Below are 23,277 nucleotides of genomic sequence, written 5' to 3' on the forward strand. Positions count from 1 at the left end.
TAATGGTTCCCTGGGAATTATTAATTATTCCCTACAAACCTCTCCAACCAGCTACTCTCCTGTCAGTAGAATTCCATTTCTTTTTGCAGTATTTGAGCCCCATCGCCAGCAGCCCCAGGAATCTTTCAGGAGGGGGCCGCCACCCCCGTAGAGCATCTCGATGGATCGAGAGGCCACTGAGATGGAGGTGCAGGGAGCCACTGATCCTGAACCCCAGAGCTCTCCAGCCAGCTACTCTCCCGTCAGCAGAAGGCCGTTTCTTTTTGAGCCCTGTCACCGGCAGCCCCAGGAACCTTTGGGGAGGGGGCCGCCACCTCCAGGTCTCCCATAGCCACTCTCGAGGGCTCGAGAGGTCACTGAGATAGGCTTGACATGGCCTGCTCTTCTCTGCCCCTCGCAGAGGTCTAGCCGGGTGCCAAACCTCCATCTTCTTCCCTTCACTTTGGTTCTGTTCTTTCTGCTTCGTTTCATAGCCTCTGAAGTGACTTCAAGCCAACCCGAAGGGGGGAGAGAGAGACCTGTTTGCCAAAGAAAGGTGAGTTTCCCAGGCCAAGTGGGGCTTTGAGTCCAGGTTGCAGGAGTCCCCTTTTGATTATCTACCACTCTGCCTCTCTGAACATGTGCAGAGTGTTGTTATTATTCCTCTAGTTCCTAATCCTGCTCGGCTCAAACCTGCCTTTACTTCTATGGGTGAGATGCAGCTTGATGTGGGGCTTTCCCAAAAATTATTTCTGATCTTCTAACTGTGCGTTGGGTTCCTATTTCCAAGGTGCAGTACTTTTCACTTACTCTGTTGAATTTCATTCATAGAAATCATAGAAAAGTGAATTTGGGAGGGGCCTACAAGGCTATCCAGTCCAACCTCCTGCTCAAGGCAGGAATTCAATCAAAGCAGATCTCCCAGGTGGTGATCTCAGCTTCTCTTCAACGTCTCCGATGTTGGAGCTCTCACTAACAGGACAGCATTCACTGCAGAAGGATGGAAAGAGAGAGCTTCATGTCATCCGCATATTGGTGACACAAAATTCCAGAACACCTGATGACCTCCTCCAGCATTATACAGTGGTGCCCCGCATAGCGACGTTAATCTGTTCCGGATTAATCGTCGCTATGCAACGATTATTGGATTTCTGTCTTGCCCATCTAGACCAAAGGTCTACGGGCAGTTTACAAATTTAAAAACAATAAAACCTAGAAGATATATTATAGATCCAAGGTGGTGAAAGTATAAGAAATTAAGATATGGAAGGAAGGAAAGCCTGGCCAAATTGTTGTTGTTTAGTTGTTTAGCTCTTTAGTTGTTTAGTTGCTGTTGTCCTCTGCTCTTCCTCAGTAGCATGTTGGACGCCTTCCAACCTGAGTGGCCCATCTTCCAGCGTCATATCTTTTAGCCTTTTGTTTCTCTTCATTTGGGTATTCTTGGCAAAGATACTGGAGTGGCTTGCGAATTCGTACTCCAGGTGGATGGCGTTTAGTCGTAACTCTCCACTATGACCTGTCTCTCTTGGGTGTCCCTGCACAATATAGCCCATAGCTTCTCTGAATTACTCAAGCCCCTTCACCACAACAAGGCCACAATCCTGCCCAAATAGCCAGGTCTTAAGTTTATTCCTGAAAACATCCAGAGAGAGAGCCAGGTGGATCTCCACTGGCAAGTTGTTCCAAAGGTGAGGGGCCACTGCCAAGAAAGCCTGTTCCACATGTCACGATCAGCTTCCTCTAAAGGAGAACTTGACCAGTTGGACAGAGAGTAATTGGAAGTCTGTGCACCCTCATGCAGCTGAGTTGAGTCCTGGGTGACCAAGGCATGCAAAACACAAGTCTGCCCTAAAAAGGTAATTGCTTAACCTTAAGAAAAAAGAAGAAATTACACATGAGCTTTGTAGTCCTTAGACCCACTTGGCTCAATAAGGTAGAACCCAGTAGCTTACTGTGGCCTTGCTTTCCCCTCGGGGTATAGCTATGACAGCTTCACTGTTCAAGAGACCAAAAGATTTTATTATTTTATTGAAAAAAAAACCAGTATAGATTTACAAAGTCAGTTTGATGTAAAAGCATAGCAAATTACCGTTTTCAAATAGAAACGAAGCAATAATTCCTTTTAATTACAATAGTTCTAAAAATCCCTAAAAAATCTCTAAAAGCATCTTTAGGGTAGGCAAAAGGCACAAATCCCCCCTTCCTTTTGTCCTTGTCTCCCTACATCTCCCTCAGTCCTTTACCTGCACTGGGCAGCAGGCAAACAGACCTAGAAAAACTATGATGGAAAAAGTAGACCAAAAATTGTAGAACAAAAGAAGGGATCTCTGCACATAGTAAAAGTTCCTTTTTCAAGCTTCTTGGAACCACCCTTCTCCATCTCTCAAGGTGTCATCTAATAACGGCATAAGGTTATGCAAACAGTCCCTCCTTCTCTTCTCATTAGAAACAGGTGTTTTTTCTCAGTCCATTGCCTTCCATGCCACAACAAGTGTCTGGTCTTCTTATCTTGTAATGGCTTGTCCTGGCCTAAAGGAAAAACATTCCCACAGCTCTCTGGAAATACACTCCCAGCATGCAAAATCATTTATACACAGAACCAATATGGAATCCATATTATATTGTTCACAACTACATAGCCCATCTTTAATACATGATTTAAACCACATAAATCAACCCATGACACTGTTTTCTTTCCTTCCGGACCTCCCTTGGCGTTAGGCCCCTCAGCCACCCGGCTTGGCTGGAATGAGTGACTCTGCCAGACCTGGGTGGGAGAAGGCATTCTGCTAGATATCAAGGTCCTTAACCATTTAGGACTTTATATGTCATCGTAAGAACTTTGAAATCAACGTGGAAATGAATGGGCAACCAATACACAACAGCCAACGTGGGGGATATATTTTGGTACCTTTTCACTCCTGTACGAAGGCTGACCACTGCATTTTGTACCATCTGAAGATTCCGTGTCAGTCTCAAAGGCAGCCCCACATACAGCGCATAACAGTGGTCTAATCTTGAGACTACGAGTACATAGACCAAAGTGGTGAGCACCCTCACATCAAGTTGGGGATGCAGCTGGGCAATCCACTGAAGGTGGAAATGTGTGGAACAGACCACTGATGACACCTGGGTCTTGATGGTAAGCGCTGGTTCCAGAGGTACACCCAAACTGCGAACCTCACTCTTGGTGGTAAGAGTCACTCCCCCAAAAGGAAAGGGCTTTTCCCAGACCACTGATGTCTGGGACACCCACCTGAAGGACATTCAGCCTAAGTCTATTCACCTGCATCCATTGCGGAACAGCCCCCAGGCAGCACTCAACGAACAAAACAACATCCACTGTTGTTGGAAAAAAGGAGATGTAGAGCTGAGTATCATCAGCATATGGATGATACAAAGCCCCACATCCCCTCATAACGTGGAACCCCACAATTGAGGCTCCACAGGGCCAAGAAACTCCAATCTGCATTCTCTGGGGACGGTCCTCCAAGAAGGAACGGAGCCAGGCCACTGATTCCCAACTCTGAGAGCCACCCTAGGAGAATACCGTGGTTGATGGTATCAAGGGCAGCTGAGATATCGAGAAGGACCAGCAGAGACATTTTTCCCCTGTCGACCTCCCTCATTAGGTCATCAAACAGGGTGACCAATGCTGTTTCCATACTGTGGCGCGGCCTGAAGCCGAAATGGAATGGACCCAGAGCATTGGTTTCATTCAGAAGAGCCTGCAGCTGATCACTCACCACCCTCTCAACTACTGTGCAGAGGAAAGAAACATTGACAACAGGTGTATAATTACCAACATTGTCTGCCGCCAAGCTCGGTTTCTTCCTAATGGGCCTAATGAGTGTTTCCTTGAGGGCAAGGTATCAAATAGTATCAAAGGACACTGAAAGATCTCTCCCCCCACCCACCCTCCCTAACCCGAAGAGTCTCCCCGGGAGGATTCTGTGGTGAATGGCATCAAAGGCCACTGAAAGATCGAGGAGGACAAACAAGGACATCTTGCCCCAGTCGGCCTCCATCAAGAGGCCATCTTGGAAGGCAACCAATGCGGGCTCCATACCTAAATACAGACTGGATCGTGTGAAAGGAATTGCTTTCCTCCAGGAGAGCCTGAAGCTGATTGAAGTTGAAATCACCCAGAACCAAGACTCTGAGGGACCTCGATGTTGCCGCTGAGATGAAGTCCATCAGCTCCGGAAAAGAGAGTGCTGGATCCCGGGGAGCACGGTAAACCAGCCCCATCCCAAATCCATTCCTGGTCCCCACCAACGCATGGTCTCAAGGCCTGGGATGCTTGAGGCAGAGAGCCTAACAACCTTGAAGGTGTTTTTGTAAATGATGGCAACTCCCCATTCCTGCCCTTCCAGTCTCCCCAGATGTTGGATGGAATATCTGCGTAGGCAAAGTCGTGAAAAGGCTACGCTGCCTTCTGTGCCCAAAAGGGGCTCAGTTGGACAAGCTCGATCTATTAAAAACCAACTAAAAACGTGGATGTATAGACAGGCCTTCCCTTCCAGTTAATTCCTGTCCTCTTTCCTTTTTTTCCTCTTTATTTGATTTATTTTTATTTTTCCCATCTTGTAGAATCATTTAATTAATTAATTGTTATAATTTTTTAGAACTTGTTATCCTTATGTTGTAAGCCGCCTAGAGTGGTTGAAATGACTAGATAGATAGACGGGGTATAAATACAATAAATAAATAACCAACATTTTAAAAATATTAAGTCATCCAGGATTGATCCTGGATTTATTGGGTTTTATTTGACAAGGATCTGGCGTTTAACAACGTCAGGGATAGAGTGGAGTCTGTTACCCCACTTAGGTTATGGTCTTTTACTCTAATGGAGAGACAGATCTGAGTTCCCAAGAAGCTGGCCCATATGAAGAGACTGAACAACCACTTACAGTTTTCCACTTATTCATGTAACATTTACTATATTTTCAATGCATACAATAGTATAATAGATATCGAGGGGCCCCTCACTCACACATTCATCCTATCTTACACACCAACCCTGAATTCCCTCAGTTGACGGAAAGGTGATTGCTTCGCTGTCTCTCGGTGATCAGCCGTAGACATGAAAGTGTGGATGCCCAGTTGCAGTGCTGTTCTGGAGCACATCAGCCATGGAAATATCCCTAGCTTTTATAGTCGAGAGTAAACATGTTGACAAAAGGTCCTCTTTGTGAATCAATCATTTTCCAGCTTCTATTTTTCCCTCAGGAAAAATCAAAACAGATCATTAACTAACTGTACAGATAATACGTTTGTAGATATGCTGTTCTCTGGGCCTTTCAATGTCACACATCCTTATCTTGTTGCCTCCCTTTCTCATTCTGCTTTCTTCAGCTTTTTGCATGGCCTTGTTTAGTCATGTCCGACTCTTTGTGACCCCATGGACCACAGTACGCCAGGCCCTCTTGTCTTCCACTGCCTCCTGGCTTTGGGTCAAATTCATGTTCGTTGCTTCGATAACACTGTCTGACCATCACATCTTCTGTCGTCTCCTTCTCCTCTTTCTTTCACACTTTCCTAATATTAGGACCAAAATCCGGCCTGAAACCCAATTGAAATGGATCCAGAAAATCCGTTTCATCCAGCAGCGCCTGGAGTTGCCCAGCCACCACCCGCTCCAACACTTTGCCCAAATAAGGGAGGTTCACTACTGGTTGGTAGTTAGCTACCAGCCTTGGGTCCAGGTTAGGCTTTTTAAGGAGTGGTCGAATTACCACCTATTTCAAAGCAATAGGGACCACTCCCTCTCTCAAAGAGCATTCACGGCCTCCTGGACCCAGGTGCAAACCCCCCTGGCTGATCTTCCAATTAGCCAGGATGGGCAAGGGTCGAGCGGAGTGGTGGTAGAATGGACAGATCCAAGCACCCTGTCCACATCCTCAGGTCTCAACAGTTGAAACTTATCCATTAATACTTGACCTAAGCACGGCACACTGGACACATCCTCTGATTCTGCAGTAACTGTGGAGTCCAACCCACTGCGAATCTGAGTGATTTCCCCCTCAAAATGGATGGCGAGCTGATGAGCAGTCTGGGACCTCCACCGGATTTCCCAGTTGAAGAAGATCCCGGACCACCCAAAACAGCTCTGCTGGATGACATTCTGAGGAAGCGATGTGGCTGGAGAAATATTGCCATTTCGCCAGCCATATTGCCACGAAATAGGCCCGATAATGGGCTCTAAGTCATGTTCGATTGGACTCACAGCGGGATTTCCTCCACCTGCGCTCCAGCCGTCTCCCCTCTCACTTCATTGCCCGCAGTTCAGAAGTATACCAAGGAGCTGTCTGGGCTCAGCGAGCAGGGAGAGGGCGCTTAGGCACAATCGTGTCAACAGCTCGGGTCATCTCCCTATTCCATAGGGTGACCTGAGCTTCGACAGGAGCGCTGACCATATCAGACGGATAATCCCCCAGAGCATTCAGGAATCCATCTGGATCCATTAGTCTCTGAGGGCGGATCATCTTAATGGATCCCCCACCCTTGCAGAGGGGAGAAGAAACTAATAGACTAAACTTGACCGGGAAGTGGTCTGACCATGACAATGGGGTCACAACCAACCCCTCCACATCCAAACCACCATCTTCCAGTCCCATTGAGAAAACCAGGTCCGAGGTATGGCCCTTCTCATGTGTTGGGCCGATGACACATTGAGACAGCCCATGGTTGTCATGGTGGCCATGAAGTCTTGAGCCACCCCAGTCAAGGGAGCCTCGGCATGGATGTTGAGGTCCCCCAGCACCAACAGCCTGGGAGTCCTCAACACCAGGTCCGAGACTACCTCCGTCAGCTCAGGTAGGGAGACTGTTGGTATGCAGCAGGGTGGGCGGTACACCAACAGAATCCCTAACCTGTCTCGCGAGCCCAACACACAATACAGGCCCTCAAGACCTCCCCTCAAAGAGATAGGAAGCCTGGTCAAGGAGATAGAACTCCTATAGACTATAGCAACTCCCCCTCCCCACCCTCCGAGTGACCTTGGTGGTGGACCGAGTACCCAGGCGGACACAGCTGGGAGAGGGGGACACCACCCTCCTCTTCCACCCAGGTCTCAGTAATGCACGCCAGGTCAGCACCCTCATCCAGAATTAGCCACCTAGAGTGGTCCTCACCGACCAGATAGGCGGGGTATTAATTAATTAATTAATTAATTAATTAAGAATCACATCATGAATGAGGGCAGTCTTGTTTTGTACTGACCTGGCATTCATCAACAGCACTGTGTGGCTCGAGGGTTTGCTGATATGGTCGCCAGAAACCATCTGGTTGGGGGTGGGACTAGAAGAGGGGATAGATGTAAGATATCTAACCTATCTTCTCCTACGTGGGCATGTTCTACCCCCACTGCCATTCCTTCCCCTACCCAGCACCACCTCAATGGCTGCCCCCTCCAATGTCCTCCCCCCTTCCTGTTCCATTAGATCCATTATGGGTCTCTTCTTAATTGATGGCAATTAATCACAATTTAAAATAAGTAAAAAATATAACCTTTCTAAAGCCCCTTTCTCTCCCCTTCCAACCCTGTGGCTCATATTGAGAGGGGGTGAGACAGCCAGGAGCAGCGGGGCCTAGTCCTGCAACAGCAGAAGGTGTCAAGGATTTAGCGACAGAAAAAATGTGCAGACTTATTGAAGACACTTACAAGTTCTTCTTCATTTGCAAGATGGCTGTATTTACAATATTTACAAGTATGTACAGGCAGGCATCAAATGAGCATGGCAGGAACTCTTTACACAAACGGACATAGTGGATTGCAGCAAATGGTGGAGAGAGAAGAGAATGATACACAGACACTGTTCACTTATATACATATACATGGCTTCTCTAGTCCAGTCAGAAGACACATGACTTCATCTTCTGTACCTGGTGTCTTCTCATTTTCAGACATTGCATCATCTTCTCAGTAGTCAGAGTGACTCAGCATACACACATCTGTGCACAATGGCAGCTCAATAATACATTTATCCAGTTTCAGGCCTATAACATTTTTATATTCTGACACCCCTCCTAATTTCTTATACGTGAATAAGACACATTCCCAACTCTTGTATACAATTTTCGTGTTTCTGTGTACTCAAAGGCTTAGTCAATATGTCAGCTATGTTGTCTTCAGTCTGGCAATACTCTAATTCAATCAATTTTTCTTTTATTGCCTCCCTTACATTATGATATTTAATATCAACATGTTTACTTCTGTTTTTCACTCTTTCTGTTTCAGCCATGTGTATACACGTAGTTTTGTCCTCCATCATTTTTATTCCACCATTTGTTTCAATTTTTAAATATTTTGCTAACTGTTTGTACCATGTCAACTCAGAACACAATTGTGACAAAGCAGCAAATTCTGCTTCCGAAGTTGAAGTTGCTACAGAATTCTGTTTCCTGGATTTCCATCCAACTATATTGTTTCCAAATTTTATTACAAATCCAGTCATGGATTTTCTGTCTGATTCATCGTTGGCCCAATCACTATCTACATAGGCAGTCAGTTTTAAATCTTTTGATGGCTTCATTATCAAATGGTAGTTATACGTTCCTTTTAAATATCTAAAGATTCTTTTTCACTAGGTTTTGCCACATACATGCTTAGAATATTTACTGAGGCTGTTATGTCTGGACGTGTCCAGTTTGTTAAATACATTAAGCTTCCAATAGCTGAATGGTATAACTCTTGATTTTCGAAATCTTTACTGTTTTCATCTTCCTTCTGAAAGTCTATTGTCATGGGAGTACTTACACTTTTACATTCTCCCATGCAGTACTTTTCCAACATTTGTTTGATTTTTAACTCTTGACTCAATTCAAGCCCTTGTTTTGTTTTCTGTATTTGTACACCTAGGTAATTTTGTATTGGTCCCAGACTTTTTAATTTAAATTCCTTTTTAACTGTTTCTCAAACAGTTCTATTTGGTTTTGACTCTTTGCCATGAAACAAATATCATCTACATATGCTAACAGTATGTTCAAGTCATTCCCATTTTTCTTGATATATAGACAAGGATCTGCCAGACTGTTATTATATCCCAGTTTTACCAATACAGTGGTGCCCCGCATAGCGAGGTTAATCCGTTCCGGATTAACCATCGCTATGGGGAAACATCGCTAAACGGAATGGGGAAACCCATTCCAAATGGGCACAAAACTCACCGTTCAGCGATGTTCCTCCATAGCAGCAGCCATTTTCGCGTCCTCGGTAAGCGACGGCAGCGGGCAAAAAACTGCACGTGGCCATTTTGGGTCGTCCGACAGCCATTTTGGAACCCCGAACAGCTGATCCCCCAGCGTCGCAATGCGAAGATCGGTAAGCGAAACGCTTACCGATCTTCGCAATGCGATATTCGGCTATAGGGACCGTCGGTATGCCTTCGCATTAGTGATCCGTTTTTTGGGGTCGCTATGCGAATTTGTCGTTATACTGTGCTCTCGTTAAGCGAGGCACCACTGTACTTGGTGCAAACAATCATTCCAATTCTTAGCCGATTGTCTTAAACCATAAATGGCTTTGTTTAATTTATACACTAGTTCTGGCTTTGTACCTTCATATCCTGGTGCCTTTGCCATGTATAGTTCCTCTTTCAGGTCTGCATTCAAATATGCATTGGTAATATTGTAATGATGGATTATGTAGTCCTTTCTAGCTGCTAAGGCTAACGCCATTCTTACAGTTTCAGATCTCACAGTGGGGGAAAAATTTCATCATAATGTACGTATTTCCTTTGCGTAAAGCCTTGTGCTTCTAACCTTGCCTTGTATCTATAATTTACATCATTCTGTAATTTCCTTTTAAACACCCATTTGCTACCAATAACCTTATGTTCTGCAGGTAGCTTTGTTTCTGTAAACACCTTGTGCTCTTTCATGGATTTCATTTCCTCATCCATGGCATCTTGCCATTTCCTCCTTTCAAAATCAGGAAGTTCCATTACCTGTTTATAATTTCTAGGATCTAAGTATACGTGACAAACTCTTACTCCACCCACTCCAAACCGCTTGGGTGGTACACCCTTGTTTGCCCTTTCAGACCTCCTCGGACCCTGTGTTTCTGGCTCTATTTCTGACTCACTAATATGTTTTTCTTCTTGTTCTTCATGTTCTTCTTCATCTTCTTCATCAGTGGACTTCGTGTCTTCTTCATGTGTTTCTGACTGCCTAATCTGACTCCTTCTTGTGTCATTTAATGGGATAAATATCTGTGAATTAGCATGCACTTTATCCCAATTCTCACCTTCATTGAAGCTTGCAGACCTGGATATCACAATATTTTTATTTCCATCCACAAACCTATATTCTTTTGATCCAGGCTCATAACCTAGGAACATCATTTTCTTTGTTTTAGCTCTGCCTTTTCTCCTTAGCTGTTTTGGTACGTGTACCCATGCAGTACAACCAAATAGGATCAAGTGAGGAAAAAAATTATTAGACAGAATTTAACAAAAGAAAACAAATAAACCACAGAGACCAGACCAATACACAGTATAAACTGTTTGCCATGTTGGGAAAAGGGGGGAATCATGTGTCTCACCTCAGGCTCCTTTTCTCAAATGTGCCCAGTTCCTTCAGTCTTTCTATTTTGGCTTTCAGTTCTTATTGCATTGCTTTTAAGTTGCATGCAGAGTGTCTGCTTTGTAATCAGCTCAAGAATTTTCCCTGAGATGGATGTCAGGCTGACTGGTCTGCAGTTCCCTGGTTCCCCTTTTTGAAGGTTTGAAGAGTGTCAACTCTCCTCAACCTGCCTGGCTCTTCACCCACCTCCCATGATGACAAGTGAATATTAGACAGTGGTTCTGCAGTTTCTTCATCCAGTTTGCTCAGTTTCCTTGGATGCATTTCATCTGGTCCTGGGGATTTGAAATCCTCCAAACAAGAAAGGTATTTGGTTGTTGTGGGATTTTCCGGCACTTCAAAGGACAGCACTCTGTGCTCTGGTGTACTTTGTTTGGGAGTACTCTGGTGTAGTTTGTTTGGTTGATTGGGAGTCCCAAACAAATTACACCAGAGCAGAGCACAGAGTGCTGTCCTCTGAAGATGCCAGCCACAGAGACTGGTGAAACATTAGGAAAAACAACCTTCAAAACATGGCCAAAGAGCCCGAAAAACCCACAACAACCATTATATCCCGGCCGTGAAAGCCTTTGTGAATACAAGTAAGGTATTTCTTTTATGTTACACTCCTCTTTCATCTCTTTTCCCCCTCCATCAGGTGATGAAGAGGACAACTGCAATTCTATAGAACCAGTCAGTCCTTCATTAAAAAGAAAACCCAAGTGTGGAACAACAACAAAAAACTCTTTACACATTAAAAGGAAAGGGAAGAAGGGAAGCCAGGAAAAAAAGAGATAAAGAAAACTCCAGCTTCGACTGCTGTTGAATTTGATGCACTTCTGATCACATGAAAAAATCAACAAGGAAAAGAAAGGACAAAAGTTTCCCTGAGCAGGTTAACATGCAAGGGTGCCTCAGATGACAGTGGTCTTGACATAGTTCACCTAGAGGAGAAACGAAGTCAATGCATAGAAAACGGAAAGAGCATCATGATGCAGAGTGACATTAGTTCAACTGACAAATCCCTGAGAGGTGAGAGACAATACAAATGCCTACAGCGTGGAAAGAGCTTCAGTAAGAGCAGTACACTCAGTTGCCGTCAAAGAATGCAAACAGGGAAGAAACCATATAAATGCATGGAATGCGGGAAGAGCTTCAGTCAGAGTGGTGACCTTAGGTCACATCAAAGAACTCACACTGGTGAGAAACCTTATAAATGCATGGAATGTGGAAAGAGCTTCAGTGAAAGCGGTACGCTTAGATCACATCAAAGAATTCACACTGGGGAGAAACCATATAAATGCTTCGAATGTGAGAAGACCTTCAGTCATCGCAGTAACCTTAATTTACATAAAAGAACTCATACTGGGGAAAAACCATATAAATGCATAGAATGTGGGAAGAGCTTTCGTCAGAGAGTTCACCTGAGTTCACATCAAAGAACTCACACTGGGGAGAAACCATATAAATGCATGGAATGTGGGAAGAACTTCAGTCGGCAAGTTCACCTGCGTTCACATCAAAGAACTCACACTGGGGAGAAACCATATAAATGCATGGAATGTGGAAAGAACTTCAGTCACAGAATATCCCTGAGTTCACATCAAAGAACTCACACTGGGGAGAAACCATATAAATGCATGGAATGTGGGAGGTGCTTCAGTAAAAGCAGTCACTTCAATTCACATCTAAGAATTCACACAGGGGAGAAACCGTATAAATGCATGGAATGTGGGAAGTGCTTCAGAAAAAACAGTTACTTCAGTTCACATCAAAGAACTCACACTGGGGAGAAACCATATAAATGCGTGGAATGTGGGAAGAGCTTTAGTCAGAGAGTTCACCTGAGTTCACATCAAAGAACTCACACTGGGGAGAAACCATATAAATGTATGGAATGTGGGAAGTGCTTCAGTCAGAACAGTCAACTTAGATTCCATCAAAGAACTCACACTGGGGAGAAACCATATAAATGCATGGAATGTGGGAAGTGCTTCAGTAAAAGCTGTCACTTCAGTTCACATCTAAGAATTCACACAGGGGAGAAACCGTATAAATGCATGGAATGTGGAAAGAGCTTCAGTCGGAGTGATGAACTGAGTTCCCATCAAAGAACTCACACAGGGGAGAAACCATATGAATGCATGGAATGTGGAAAGAGCTTCAGTCAGAGCGGTAACTTGAGTTCACATCAAAGAATTCACACTGGGGAAAAACCATATAAATGCATGGAATGTGGAAAGACCTTCAGTCATAGTGGTACCCTGAGTTCACATCAAAGAACTCATACTGGGGAGAAACCATATAAATGCATGGAATGTGGAAAGAGCTTCAGTGATAAAAGTACCATTAAATCACATCAAAGAACTCACACTGGGGAGAAACCTTATAAATGCATGGAATGTGGAAAGAGCTTCAGTCGCTGCAAATCCTTGCGTTTACATCAAAGAACTCACACAGAGGGAAAACTGTAGAAGTGCATGGAATTATGAAGTGTGAGAGAAACAACTGTTTGAAGTTGTTTGCGAGAAGAAAAATGTTGTGATTTTTCTTCTTTCATGTGTTCATCTTGATGGGCAAAATATTTTTGTTAGAGAGCTGCCTTTTTCTGGTGAGGATTTTATTGTAAATGACATTCGGATTGGAATTTAATTATTTTGAATGAAAGTAAGCCTTCAACAAGTTATACAATGCAGCTTTTCATAGTGTGTTAGTATTTGAGCATTTATAAGCTAATTAGAATACAATCTGTAACCCATCAGTTTGTGGTGGCTTTTTTTAATGTTGGGAAACGCTTTTTTAGAAATTAAATAGTGTACTTTTCTTAACTACAGGATGAGAATTTTACTCTGTTTTATGCTTTAAGAATGATAGGATAGACTTATTAAGAATTAGACCGGGGTTTGGATGCCTGCCATTTCAATAAAGCCTTCACTTCAAGATCCTTATTCACTTTCTGGACAAAGTATATTGGTTTTGCTATGAAAAGTGAAGAGGCGGGACTATTATATTAATTAGCCATATTAATCAAGAAATGGACTTGTAACAGGCAGATGGGACTTCTACTGTATCCTGGAATGTAACATTTTCTCTTCTGAGTAAAAATAGAAACTATTTCAGCAGTCAGGAAATTAACCACAGAAAGTAACCACAAAGTTGAAAAAAGGGACAACCAGAAATCGACACCAGATCATAAAATGAACTGCTTAAAATCTGTAGTGATTTAGATTGGAAAGGCCGGTCTTGGAGTCAGTAATGAGGAAATAAAAGGATGCCTGTGAGGGACACCAGGGGTGACCAGAGCAGAAAAGGTCATCGTTCGGGAAGGTAACAGTGGCCAGATTGGCCTTGAGGGGAATGGTGCCATTCCATGATCATTGTCTCCAATAAATAGCCTGTATTGCAAAACAGCTCTGAGGTTGACTGGTGCTTCTTGGATTATTTGTTGTGACCTTCTTTGAAGCTTTGAAAGTTTGGCCACTTCTATAAACATTGGCATGTTAGAAATAACAGTCACAATTTGTGCCCAGGTGGGAAAGGGACCCTTACCTGGAGAGACCTCATTTCGAGAAATCTCCAACATTTTGTTCTTGTGGAGATCTCTCCAGTGTGGTTCCAGAAGATCTCACTCCCCATCCCGCACAGGCTGCCACCTACTTCCGTGATCTGCTTTTCCACTTACCAGGATCAGCTCTGAAAGTAAAATGAAAGCAGGAATAACAAAGCACATTGCACTGCGATTATATATGGAAAATTTTGTGAGAGTATTAGTGCCGGGAACAGATTTCCCGAGGTTGGAATACAACATGAGGATAACCGGTTTTATTTGGTTATAGAATTGTTGGTGAATGTGGTCAGGAAAGACAACTTAATTTATAATTAATGAAATAGAGGAATGTGGCCAAACAGAGTCGGCGTGAGGACACAGCCCTGACTTCTGATGTCAAAGGCATCTGATTTTGAGCCATCAAAAACCACAGTGCCCTTCAATGAAACAACCTGATTATGTTAAGGAGTCGAGGTGGACATCCAATCTTGGGAAGTATTTTAAAAACACTGTCTGATAACCAAGTCAAAGACCTTTGTTAGATCATCTATGAAGGCAAAAAAGAATGGTTGTCATTTCCCCCTACATTTCTCCCGCAGCAGTTTGAGGGAGAATACCTTGCCATTCCAGGAGGCAGTGGAAGAGAGGAGGGCCTGCATGCTCTGGTCCATGGGGTCACAAAGAGTCGGACACGACTTAACAACTAAACAACAACAACCATCTCAGGGATGGATCTGTTAGCTCATTATTCACACTGTGATTCTGAATAGACTCTGGAGTATTTCTAACCACAAAGCCAACACCATATTCCCTGGTCTCATCTGAGCACCAGTTCCATACTTGATTTGATAGACACCTAAGTGAAAAAACATAAGCTGCATGGAATGTGAGAACAGTTACCAGTAGGTTCCAACTGGCCCAGAAGCATGGTTACAACACCAAATTGAAACCAACTGAAACCAAAGGTAATCCGTCTCTTCCACTCCACCTCAGCAAAGTTCCTTGGCCAGTGACAGAGCCCATTTGAAGTAGTCCAGTGTGTTGGGCCCGTTGAGTACATGATTTATATCCCCAGTCATCACAACCCACTGTAACTCTTTCATGTAAATCTGGAGGAAGAGTGGAAGGGCCATTCCCTACATTTGGGAATGTAGGAGATGCCTTGCCAGGACCTGCGGCTTTCCTGGTAGAGCAGGAATCCCAGAAGCAAGTAGCCCTGAGGGAGGATTTGTCCCCTTGACAAAGAGCTTCAACAAAAGGTAGAATTCTGGGATGTATTTTCATTGACTTATTGGAGAATCCTGCCATCAACATCAACCTAGGTGTAGTAATGAGGGCTCCAGGGAGAAACGGGTCAATACATCTATGGCAGGAAATTTTATTTATTTATTTATTTATTTATTTATTTGATTTATACCCTGCCCATCTGGTCTAAAAGACCACTCTAGGCAGCTTCCAATATTGTAAAAACAGTGAAATAATATAAAAAACACAAACAATTACATAAATCATATTGTAATAAACAGAATACAATAATAGAATAGAAATTGATGGGGAAGTGAAAAAAGTCATCCATCTCAGAGTCATAGAGCCATCCCATTGCCCATGGAGGTCCCAACCTGTCTTAGTGTCCAAACTGGATGGCAGTGTTCAATTTCACATCAACCTCCAACATTAGAGAGTTTAGGGGAAGCACACTTCCTCACCTCCTTGGACCTCATCAGGGATTACTTGATGCAGAATGAAGACAGGGATAAAATAGTCTTCTAGACCACCAAGGAGCTCTATCAATTCGATTGCATGCCTTTTGGCCTCTGTGGCACAGCTGCATCCTTCCAACAACTGAGAGACCAGGCTCCCACCCTTCAGTCCATTACTGATGCCAGACACTAATTTAGAACCTAAACAGTTTCCTAAGATTTAGATGACACGGTGTGAAGGTTCGGGCTTAAGGCTCTCCTTTCCCCCAAATAAACCATGAGACTGTTTAACATCAAACAAATATTCTTGATTTATTAACTTTGGAATAGGTATAGAAACATCAACATGTTGAACTTCTAATTTCTCTTGCGCCTGGAACGTAGCTCACAAGGGTGTCCATGAACTGTTACCAAAAGGATTAATGTCCAGCCAACACCTTTTCAGGTTTGTGGGATTCACCTTCTTCTTCGTCAGAAGGGGGAGGGTCTCCTCATCTCCGATCCACCCCCATAACAGGGATATTTGTTCTTGGGGTTCAAGCCACAGTCCAGGAAGCAGCCCATCTTCCTCACCTCCTCCAAATGCCATACCTGTTTGGTCTTCTGCTCCTGGGCAATCCTTTCCTTTTCCTCCCTTATCTTTCTCCGCCACTCTTTAGTCTTGGTATCACCCCAGTAAGATAGTCTCTGAGGTACGTCTTGTCTTCTCCGCTTCTCAGCCTCCTCATGCGGCACTCGAACCTGCTCCCATTTGCCAGTCCAGGGATCCTGAACCCAAATCATTTCCCAAACACCCGGGATTTCATCCCGGGCCCCTTTTATATCCCCTACTCCCGCCTCCACCACCAGCCGTTGTTCCTTTTCCGCCCTTTCCCCATCCGTCTGGGTGGCTACATTTAACCCTTTCTTTACCACCGACAGATCCCAAGTATCTACCCCTTGATGTTTCCACCCTTTACTTCTGTTGATCTCCTCCAACTCTTGTGTATCTGTACTACGGTGTTCTTTCTTAGGAGGAAAGGGTGGGGGGTTCTCTGAGTCTTCCTATTAACCACAGGGCGCGACGGCACTCATAAAAACACCTCCTATCTCTGCTCTGGGGCTCCACACACGGGTCAGTGGCGTGGTTATGTTCGCGTACACTGGTATGAACTGGCGGTAATAGTTCACGAAGCCGAGAAACCGCTGCACATCCTTACGATTCCAGGCCTTCTGCCAGGTCAGAACTGACTATTTTCTTTTGGTCTATCTGGATCCTAATGTGACCTAGGAACTCGACTTCCTGCAAGTTGAAGTCACACTTCTCCAGCTTGGCATAGAGTCGGTGGTCCCATAATCATTGTAAGACCTGACAAATGTGTTCCATGTGCTGAGCAGAGTCCTGGGAGTAAATCAAAATGTCATCCAGATAGATGATCACAAAGCGATCAAGCAGGTCCCAGAAGATGATGTTCATGAACTATTGGAACACAGCTGGAGCATTGGTTAGACCACAAGGTATGACCAAGTATTTATGCTGGCCATAACGAGTTCTGAAAGCCATCTTCCACTCATTGCCAGCATGGATGCACACCAAATTATAGGTGCCACGGAGGTCCAACTTGATATAAATACGTGCCCCCTTAAGGCAATCCAGGAGTTTGCCGATCAACAGCAGGGGGTAATGGTCTCAAATGGTTATTTTATTCAAAACCCGGTAGTCATTGCAGGGGCAAAGCTCTCCACCCTTCCTCTTAACAAGAAAGGCCCGCAAGGCCACGAGTTCTGGTTCAGACATAGGGTAGATCCGCGCCACAGGAAGGGATGCCCCAGGCACCAAATTTATAGCACAGTTGTAAGGTTGGTGCCTGGGTAGCTGGTCACCCCCTTCTCCTGAAAGCAAAGTCCTTGTATTCCAAGGGTATCATGGGACTATCTGTTGACCCTGCTGCAACCAAGGTAGCCGGTGGACCCGGATCCAGACACGAGTCCCTGAAATGCAACTCCCCTTGTATCTAATCCATTAGGGGGTTATGTGTTCGGAGCCAGGAAAGTCCCAGAATGAGCAGGAAACACGGCATGTATGCAATGTTGATTTGTAGTTGCTCCTGATGGTGTTGGACCTGGAGGAGGGTTTCCTGGGTCACTGGGCCAGAGAGGAGGAGACACCCATCTATGGACTCAACTAAGGTCAGGGTCTCTTTATCCTGTACGGGGATCCGGTGTTGTTTCACAAAGGCTGTGTCAATGAAACAACGGTCGGCCCCAGAATCGACCCTGACATAAGCAAACAGCCAACGCCCATCCGGTAAGCAAAGTTTCACTGGCACAAGGAAAGGACCCTGGATATTAACATAGGGTTCAGGGGACCCAGCTGAATTTACCCCAATCAGACTTGGGGCAAATCTTTTACTGACAGTGGTAGCGCAGAGCTGGGGGTGCGCCACTTGACCAAGCAGCCAGATGCAAAGTGTCCTGCTCCCCCACAGTACAGGCAGAGAATCTAGGAGCAGTGTCATGTTTTTTTCCTCAGGGGTGAGGTGTGGCTGAGCAGCCCCTAACTGCATGGGCTCCTCTTGTCTAGTGTTGGTGGGCATTGGGGGTGGCTGCAAGGGATGGGAACCACCCGGTGCTAGGTGTCGGCTTTCCAGGCAGCCATCAATGTGAAGGCACAGCGTGATTAGTTCTTGCAGCATATTGGGTCGATCTACATGCTCCAGCTCATCCAGGATCCCATCAGCCAGCCCCTCCATATATTGGTCCATGAGAGCTGCCTCATTCCAGAGCAAGTCTTGAGCCAAGAGTCTGAACTCAATGGAATACTGGGAGACCGAACCCTTACCCTGTTTCAGGGCCCAAATCTTTCTATTGGCAGTAGCAGCTTGGAAAGGATTAGCAAAAGCTGCTGAGATATGTTCCAAAAAGCCCTGGTAATTGGTTAACAGGGGTGAAGGAGCAAGGAGTAGAGGAGTAGCCCATTTAGCTGCCTGTCCCTTGAGATAGTATGACTATGAAGCATACCTTGGTTTTGTTCGTGGGAAAGTCTCTGCCACGCAGCTCAGTATACAGTTTACACTGTGCCAGGAATGCTGGAAACTCCTCCATGTGGTGGTCCGGCCGCCACACAGGTGCGAAAGAATCACACAGGACACAAAAATCAGTGGCAAATGGGTTCCTAGAGCCTAACAGTCAGCCGTGGTGTATTGTGGCTTGAGGGGAGAAAAAACTGCCTGCACGCCTGTAGCCCTTCTTTATTCAACACAAAATGTCCTCCAGTTCAGGGGTTACACAGCCAATCAGCATACAGTATACACAGCCAATCGCCATACAGTATGCAAATTTACATAACATCTCTTACTGAGCATGCTCAGGGTAATACAACATTACCATATATGGCATACAACATAAGTTTCCTAGCTTGCTGGTGTATGCTACTGCTTCGCTTAAGCATAATGGCATACTCCCACATCTCCTCCATTTTTATTTTTATTTAATACAAGTCATTACCAATTAAATCAATTTATATTCTGAGTCCAATGAATTACATTGAAGACATCGAAAACTAAGAAACGGTTTTTTATCTGGAGGAGGGGGTTCAGTATTAAGCACAAGGTGACAGATTTGATATAATTGCTTCACGGTTAAGAAGAAGGTAGGAGTAGCACGAGCAAAGCAATTACGAAATATATGAATCAAGCTTGGAATATACTGTATGCATCAACAAATCAACATGAGAACACAAACAACAATAACGAAGTACATAAGTAATTGTCGAAGCCATCCAAAACTGAATGACAGTAGCTATGACCAAAAGGAGTCCCAAAATGGAAAATCTGACACCAATTTGAATTGAGTAATGCGATGTTCCATGTCAGAAAGTGTTTGAGAAATATCAGAGAAATGATCAGGAACATATATATAACAAGCATCACTAATCAAGACACAAACACTACCTTTACTAGCTAAGATAAAATCGAGAGCTTATCGGTTTTGTAAGGCTACAGTGCGAAATTCTTTTTAAGTTTAACATTAACAAATTTCAAGGCACGTATTGTGTCATTAAAACATAACTTCTGTAAAGTTAGAAAACTGTAAAAAGTTATTATAGTTCCACTCCCCACCTCTAGCGGGAGAGAGTGAGAGCATGGGTTCTATGACATTAGACATCCATGCAGGTAGGGGTACAGTTTGTACATTAATAAAAGATCCATCAGAAAAGGAATTACTGAGTATATAAGCACATATATAACAGTTAATAACTGAAACTCTTGCAATCTTTTTCATAAAATAATTGTCCCTCCATGAGGGTGAGTAACAGGAAACATTAGTAACAACTACAAAACAGAGTACTATTATTTCGTCTCGGATCGCCATGGCCTAGCGTGGCGAGCAGGAATCCAACGAGGTGTTCCGTCCACTTCTACTGCTGCATATCCGCATCCCCATGTGATGAGCTGGGCGGGACCGTGCCACTGAGGGTCCGGTGGGATACGGTAGGAGACCAAAGGACGTGGAAGCTGCTCCTGTGTTCTGAAATGAACCTCAACAGGAGTCAGATTCCTATTATGAGGATAAAAAAGATGATTAAGAGCATATAGTACTTTAGCAACACAAAAAGGTATATCGGCGACGGGAACATGTTTGCCATCCAACTGTTTAGAAAGCAAAGATTTGAAGGTTAAGTGAGCACGTTCTACTATAGCTTGACAAGTAGAATTAAAGGGAATCCCATGAATAAGCTTAATTCCCCAGTCTTTACAAAATGTTGAAAAGGCAGATGAGACATATGCAGGTCCATTATCAGTCTTGAAGGAAAGTGGTCGTCCCATAATGGTGAAACAGCGGATGGTATGTTGTATCACGTGGCAAATAGTTTCTCCTTTAAGCGGTGTAGCCCAAATAAAACCAGAGAAGGTGTCCACAGTCAAATGGACCTTAGAAAACGGAGAAAGCAATGGAGCATGTGTAACATCCATCTGCCAAATATCATTGGGTCCAGTTCCGTGTGGATTGACAGAATCAAAAGGAAGATTGAGAGGAGAGGTAGCACAGGAAGAACAGGTAGAGACAATATCACGAGCTTGAGACATAGGAATGGTGAACTGTTTGTGAAGAGTCTTAGCTGATTGATGGAAGAATGAGTGGGAAAGAAGAGGGTCATCAAATAGCGAAAAGGCGACAGATACAGGTAGCTTCAATCAAACTGTAGATCTTCTTCGGTGGAGTGTGTGGAAGATGAAGCCATTCTACTATATAGACTTGACTCTGACTGGGAGAGTAGATAATTCCTGTTGGTAAAGCTGTAGGAGATGAAGGCGGAAAAATAGCATAGGCAACATGCCAGTCTGTCTCTCATCTGGAGAGTGAAACCCCTGGGATTTTACGGGGCCTGGGGCCGACCGCTCTTGCCCGAGCCTCTTCGTTTTCCACTTGATGTTCGGTGGCAGTCATGAGCCGACTAACGAAGTCTGAATATGACTCAGTGGCTCCCTGTCGAATACAGGCAAAACCAAGCGATCCGCCACCCTCTCGGGGGTGGGAAGCTGCGACCAAGCTTTATGAATAAGTTGTGCAATTTGTTGAATTGTCACATCTGTTAGGGTGAGTTGCTGAGTGACCGTTGCAAAATTACCAGTGCCATTAAGCTGATCTTCAGTGATAAGCTGTACGGCGGCAATATTTGATTGTGCATTTCGGGCAGCCTGCCCTTCTGCTAAGAACCTGAATTCATCAAGAACAATGAGAGCCTGAGCAGGGGGTAGGGCAGACCTAACAAGCAATTTCCAGTCACCAGGTGTCAAGCTTCAGGCAGCTATGTTAGCGAGCAGTGCGTTAACGAAATAAGAGTGAGGACCATAGTCTCGAACAGTCTGCATAAAGTCTTTCACCAACTTAATTGAAGCGGGGCATAACGATCTGGCGTAGCAGGAATGCCCGCGACACCCGGGTTTTAATCGTTCCCAGGCTGCCCTGGGATAGCTGGATTCCCCCGAATAATAGGAAATGTAGTGGCAGCGGCAACAGTAGAATGGTGAGAGTTTCCCGTCTCTACCAGAGTTGCTGCAATGGAACAAGCAATAGGAGAAGGTTGAAACAGCTTAAGAAGTGGCTTTTCATGAAATGGCTTGTCATGTTCATCCTTGGAGAACAAATTAAGGTCGTCCGAGTTGTTACTAGCCCATTTTTTCAATCCCTGATCCGGTGGTTTAGGACGGATCTTCTCCAATGGTGGTTCATAAATTGTCACGTTCCCGGGGGTTACAATAACCGAAGTCCGATAAACCAGTCCAAGGTCAGAGATACCAAGAATGCAAAGCCAAAGTCCCTAAACAAACTTACAGAGTGCAGTCCAATGTCAAAGTCCAGGGTCAGATACACAGTCAGAGTCCAGAGTTCAGAGTACAATACCAACGTAGTCCAGGGCCAAGGTCCAAAGTCCAATACCAGCGCAGTCCAGGGTCAAGGTCCAGAGTTCAGAGACAGGAACAAGAGACGTGGATGCCAGCCAAGGTTTTGACTCCTTGCTTCCACGAAGTTTCTGGCTTTACTGAAGCTTGTTTTATACTAAAACAGCTCCTTGAGCTGTTGGCAAGCTCTCTATTCTGCTAGTACTCAGGACTAGGTGAACGTAGGTCCCTGTGGAAAGCCTTAGAGAGATCCTCTGCTCTTCTTGCCCTGAGACTTCCAAAACCTGCCCCGAAACCTGTCTACTGTGGAGGGAGAATCTGGAGGCTGCTCAGCTGTTTCCGATCTCTCCACATTCTCCTCAGCCACAGTTAACCCTTCTGGGTCCAGATCTTCGGAAGCACTCATGACATAAATCAGAGGAGGAGCTGAGGGAGTCGGTGCTGGTGGTAAAAGCACCGGCAGAACTAAATCGCCACCAACCGCGCCAGTTTGCCATTGATTATTGAAGAGAATATTTTTTGGAGTGACATCCACCAAGCAAGCTCGAATCTTGCACCAGGTAAAAAGAACCCGGAAAGGGAGCTGCGGATGATTCTGAAAAGTGGTTCCAACTTTTATCCATTTTTCCAAGTCCAAAGTGCCTTTTTCCGGTAACCAAGGGCAAAAACGGGCGAGAGCCTTAAAGCAAAAGCGTGCAGCTCAGTATACAGTTTACACTGTGCCAGGAATGCTGGAAACTCCTCCATGTGGCGGTCCAGCCGCCACACAGGTGCGAAAGAATCACACAGGACACAAAAATCAGTGCCAAATGGGTTCCAGAGCCTAACAGTCAGCCGTGGTGTATTGTGGCTTGAGGGGAGAAAAAACTGCCTGCACGCCTGTAGCCCTTCTTTATTCAACACAAAATGTCCTCCAGTTCAGGGGTTACACAGCCAATCAGCATACAGTATACACAGCCAATCGCCATACAGTATGCAAATTTACATAACATCTCTTACTGAGCATGCTCAGGGTAATACAACATTACCATATATGGCATACAACATAAGTTTCCTAGCTTGCTGGTGTATGCAACTGCTTCGCTTAAGCATAATG

General features: G+C 44.6%; 1 protein-coding gene across 2 annotated transcripts in view; it reads left to right on the forward strand.

Moving 5' to 3' along the window:
- LOC110071311 (uncharacterized) overlaps positions 1–13,958 on the forward strand; it is a 29,080-nt gene extending 15,122 nt beyond the window's left edge. Inside the window, exons 2-3 of one of the 2 annotated variants that reach the window (XM_072987749.2) lie at positions 474–535; positions 11,207–13,958. In XM_072987749.2, the coding sequence (XP_072843850.2) occupies positions 11,538–13,022 (1,485 nt within the window). In that variant the 5' untranslated portion in view covers positions 474–535; positions 11,207–11,537 and the 3' untranslated portion in view covers positions 13,023–13,958. The remainder of the gene's footprint in view (positions 1–473; positions 536–11,206) is intronic. The other variant, XM_072987751.2, reaches the window with a different exon arrangement.
- Positions 13,959–23,277: the final 9,319 nt, after the last annotated feature.

This window comes from Pogona vitticeps, chromosome 2 (genome assembly GCF_051106095.1).
Source record: "Pogona vitticeps strain Pit_001003342236 chromosome 2, PviZW2.1, whole genome shotgun sequence".
In the NCBI taxonomy this organism is placed as follows: Eukaryota; Metazoa; Chordata; class Lepidosauria; order Squamata; family Agamidae; genus Pogona; species Pogona vitticeps.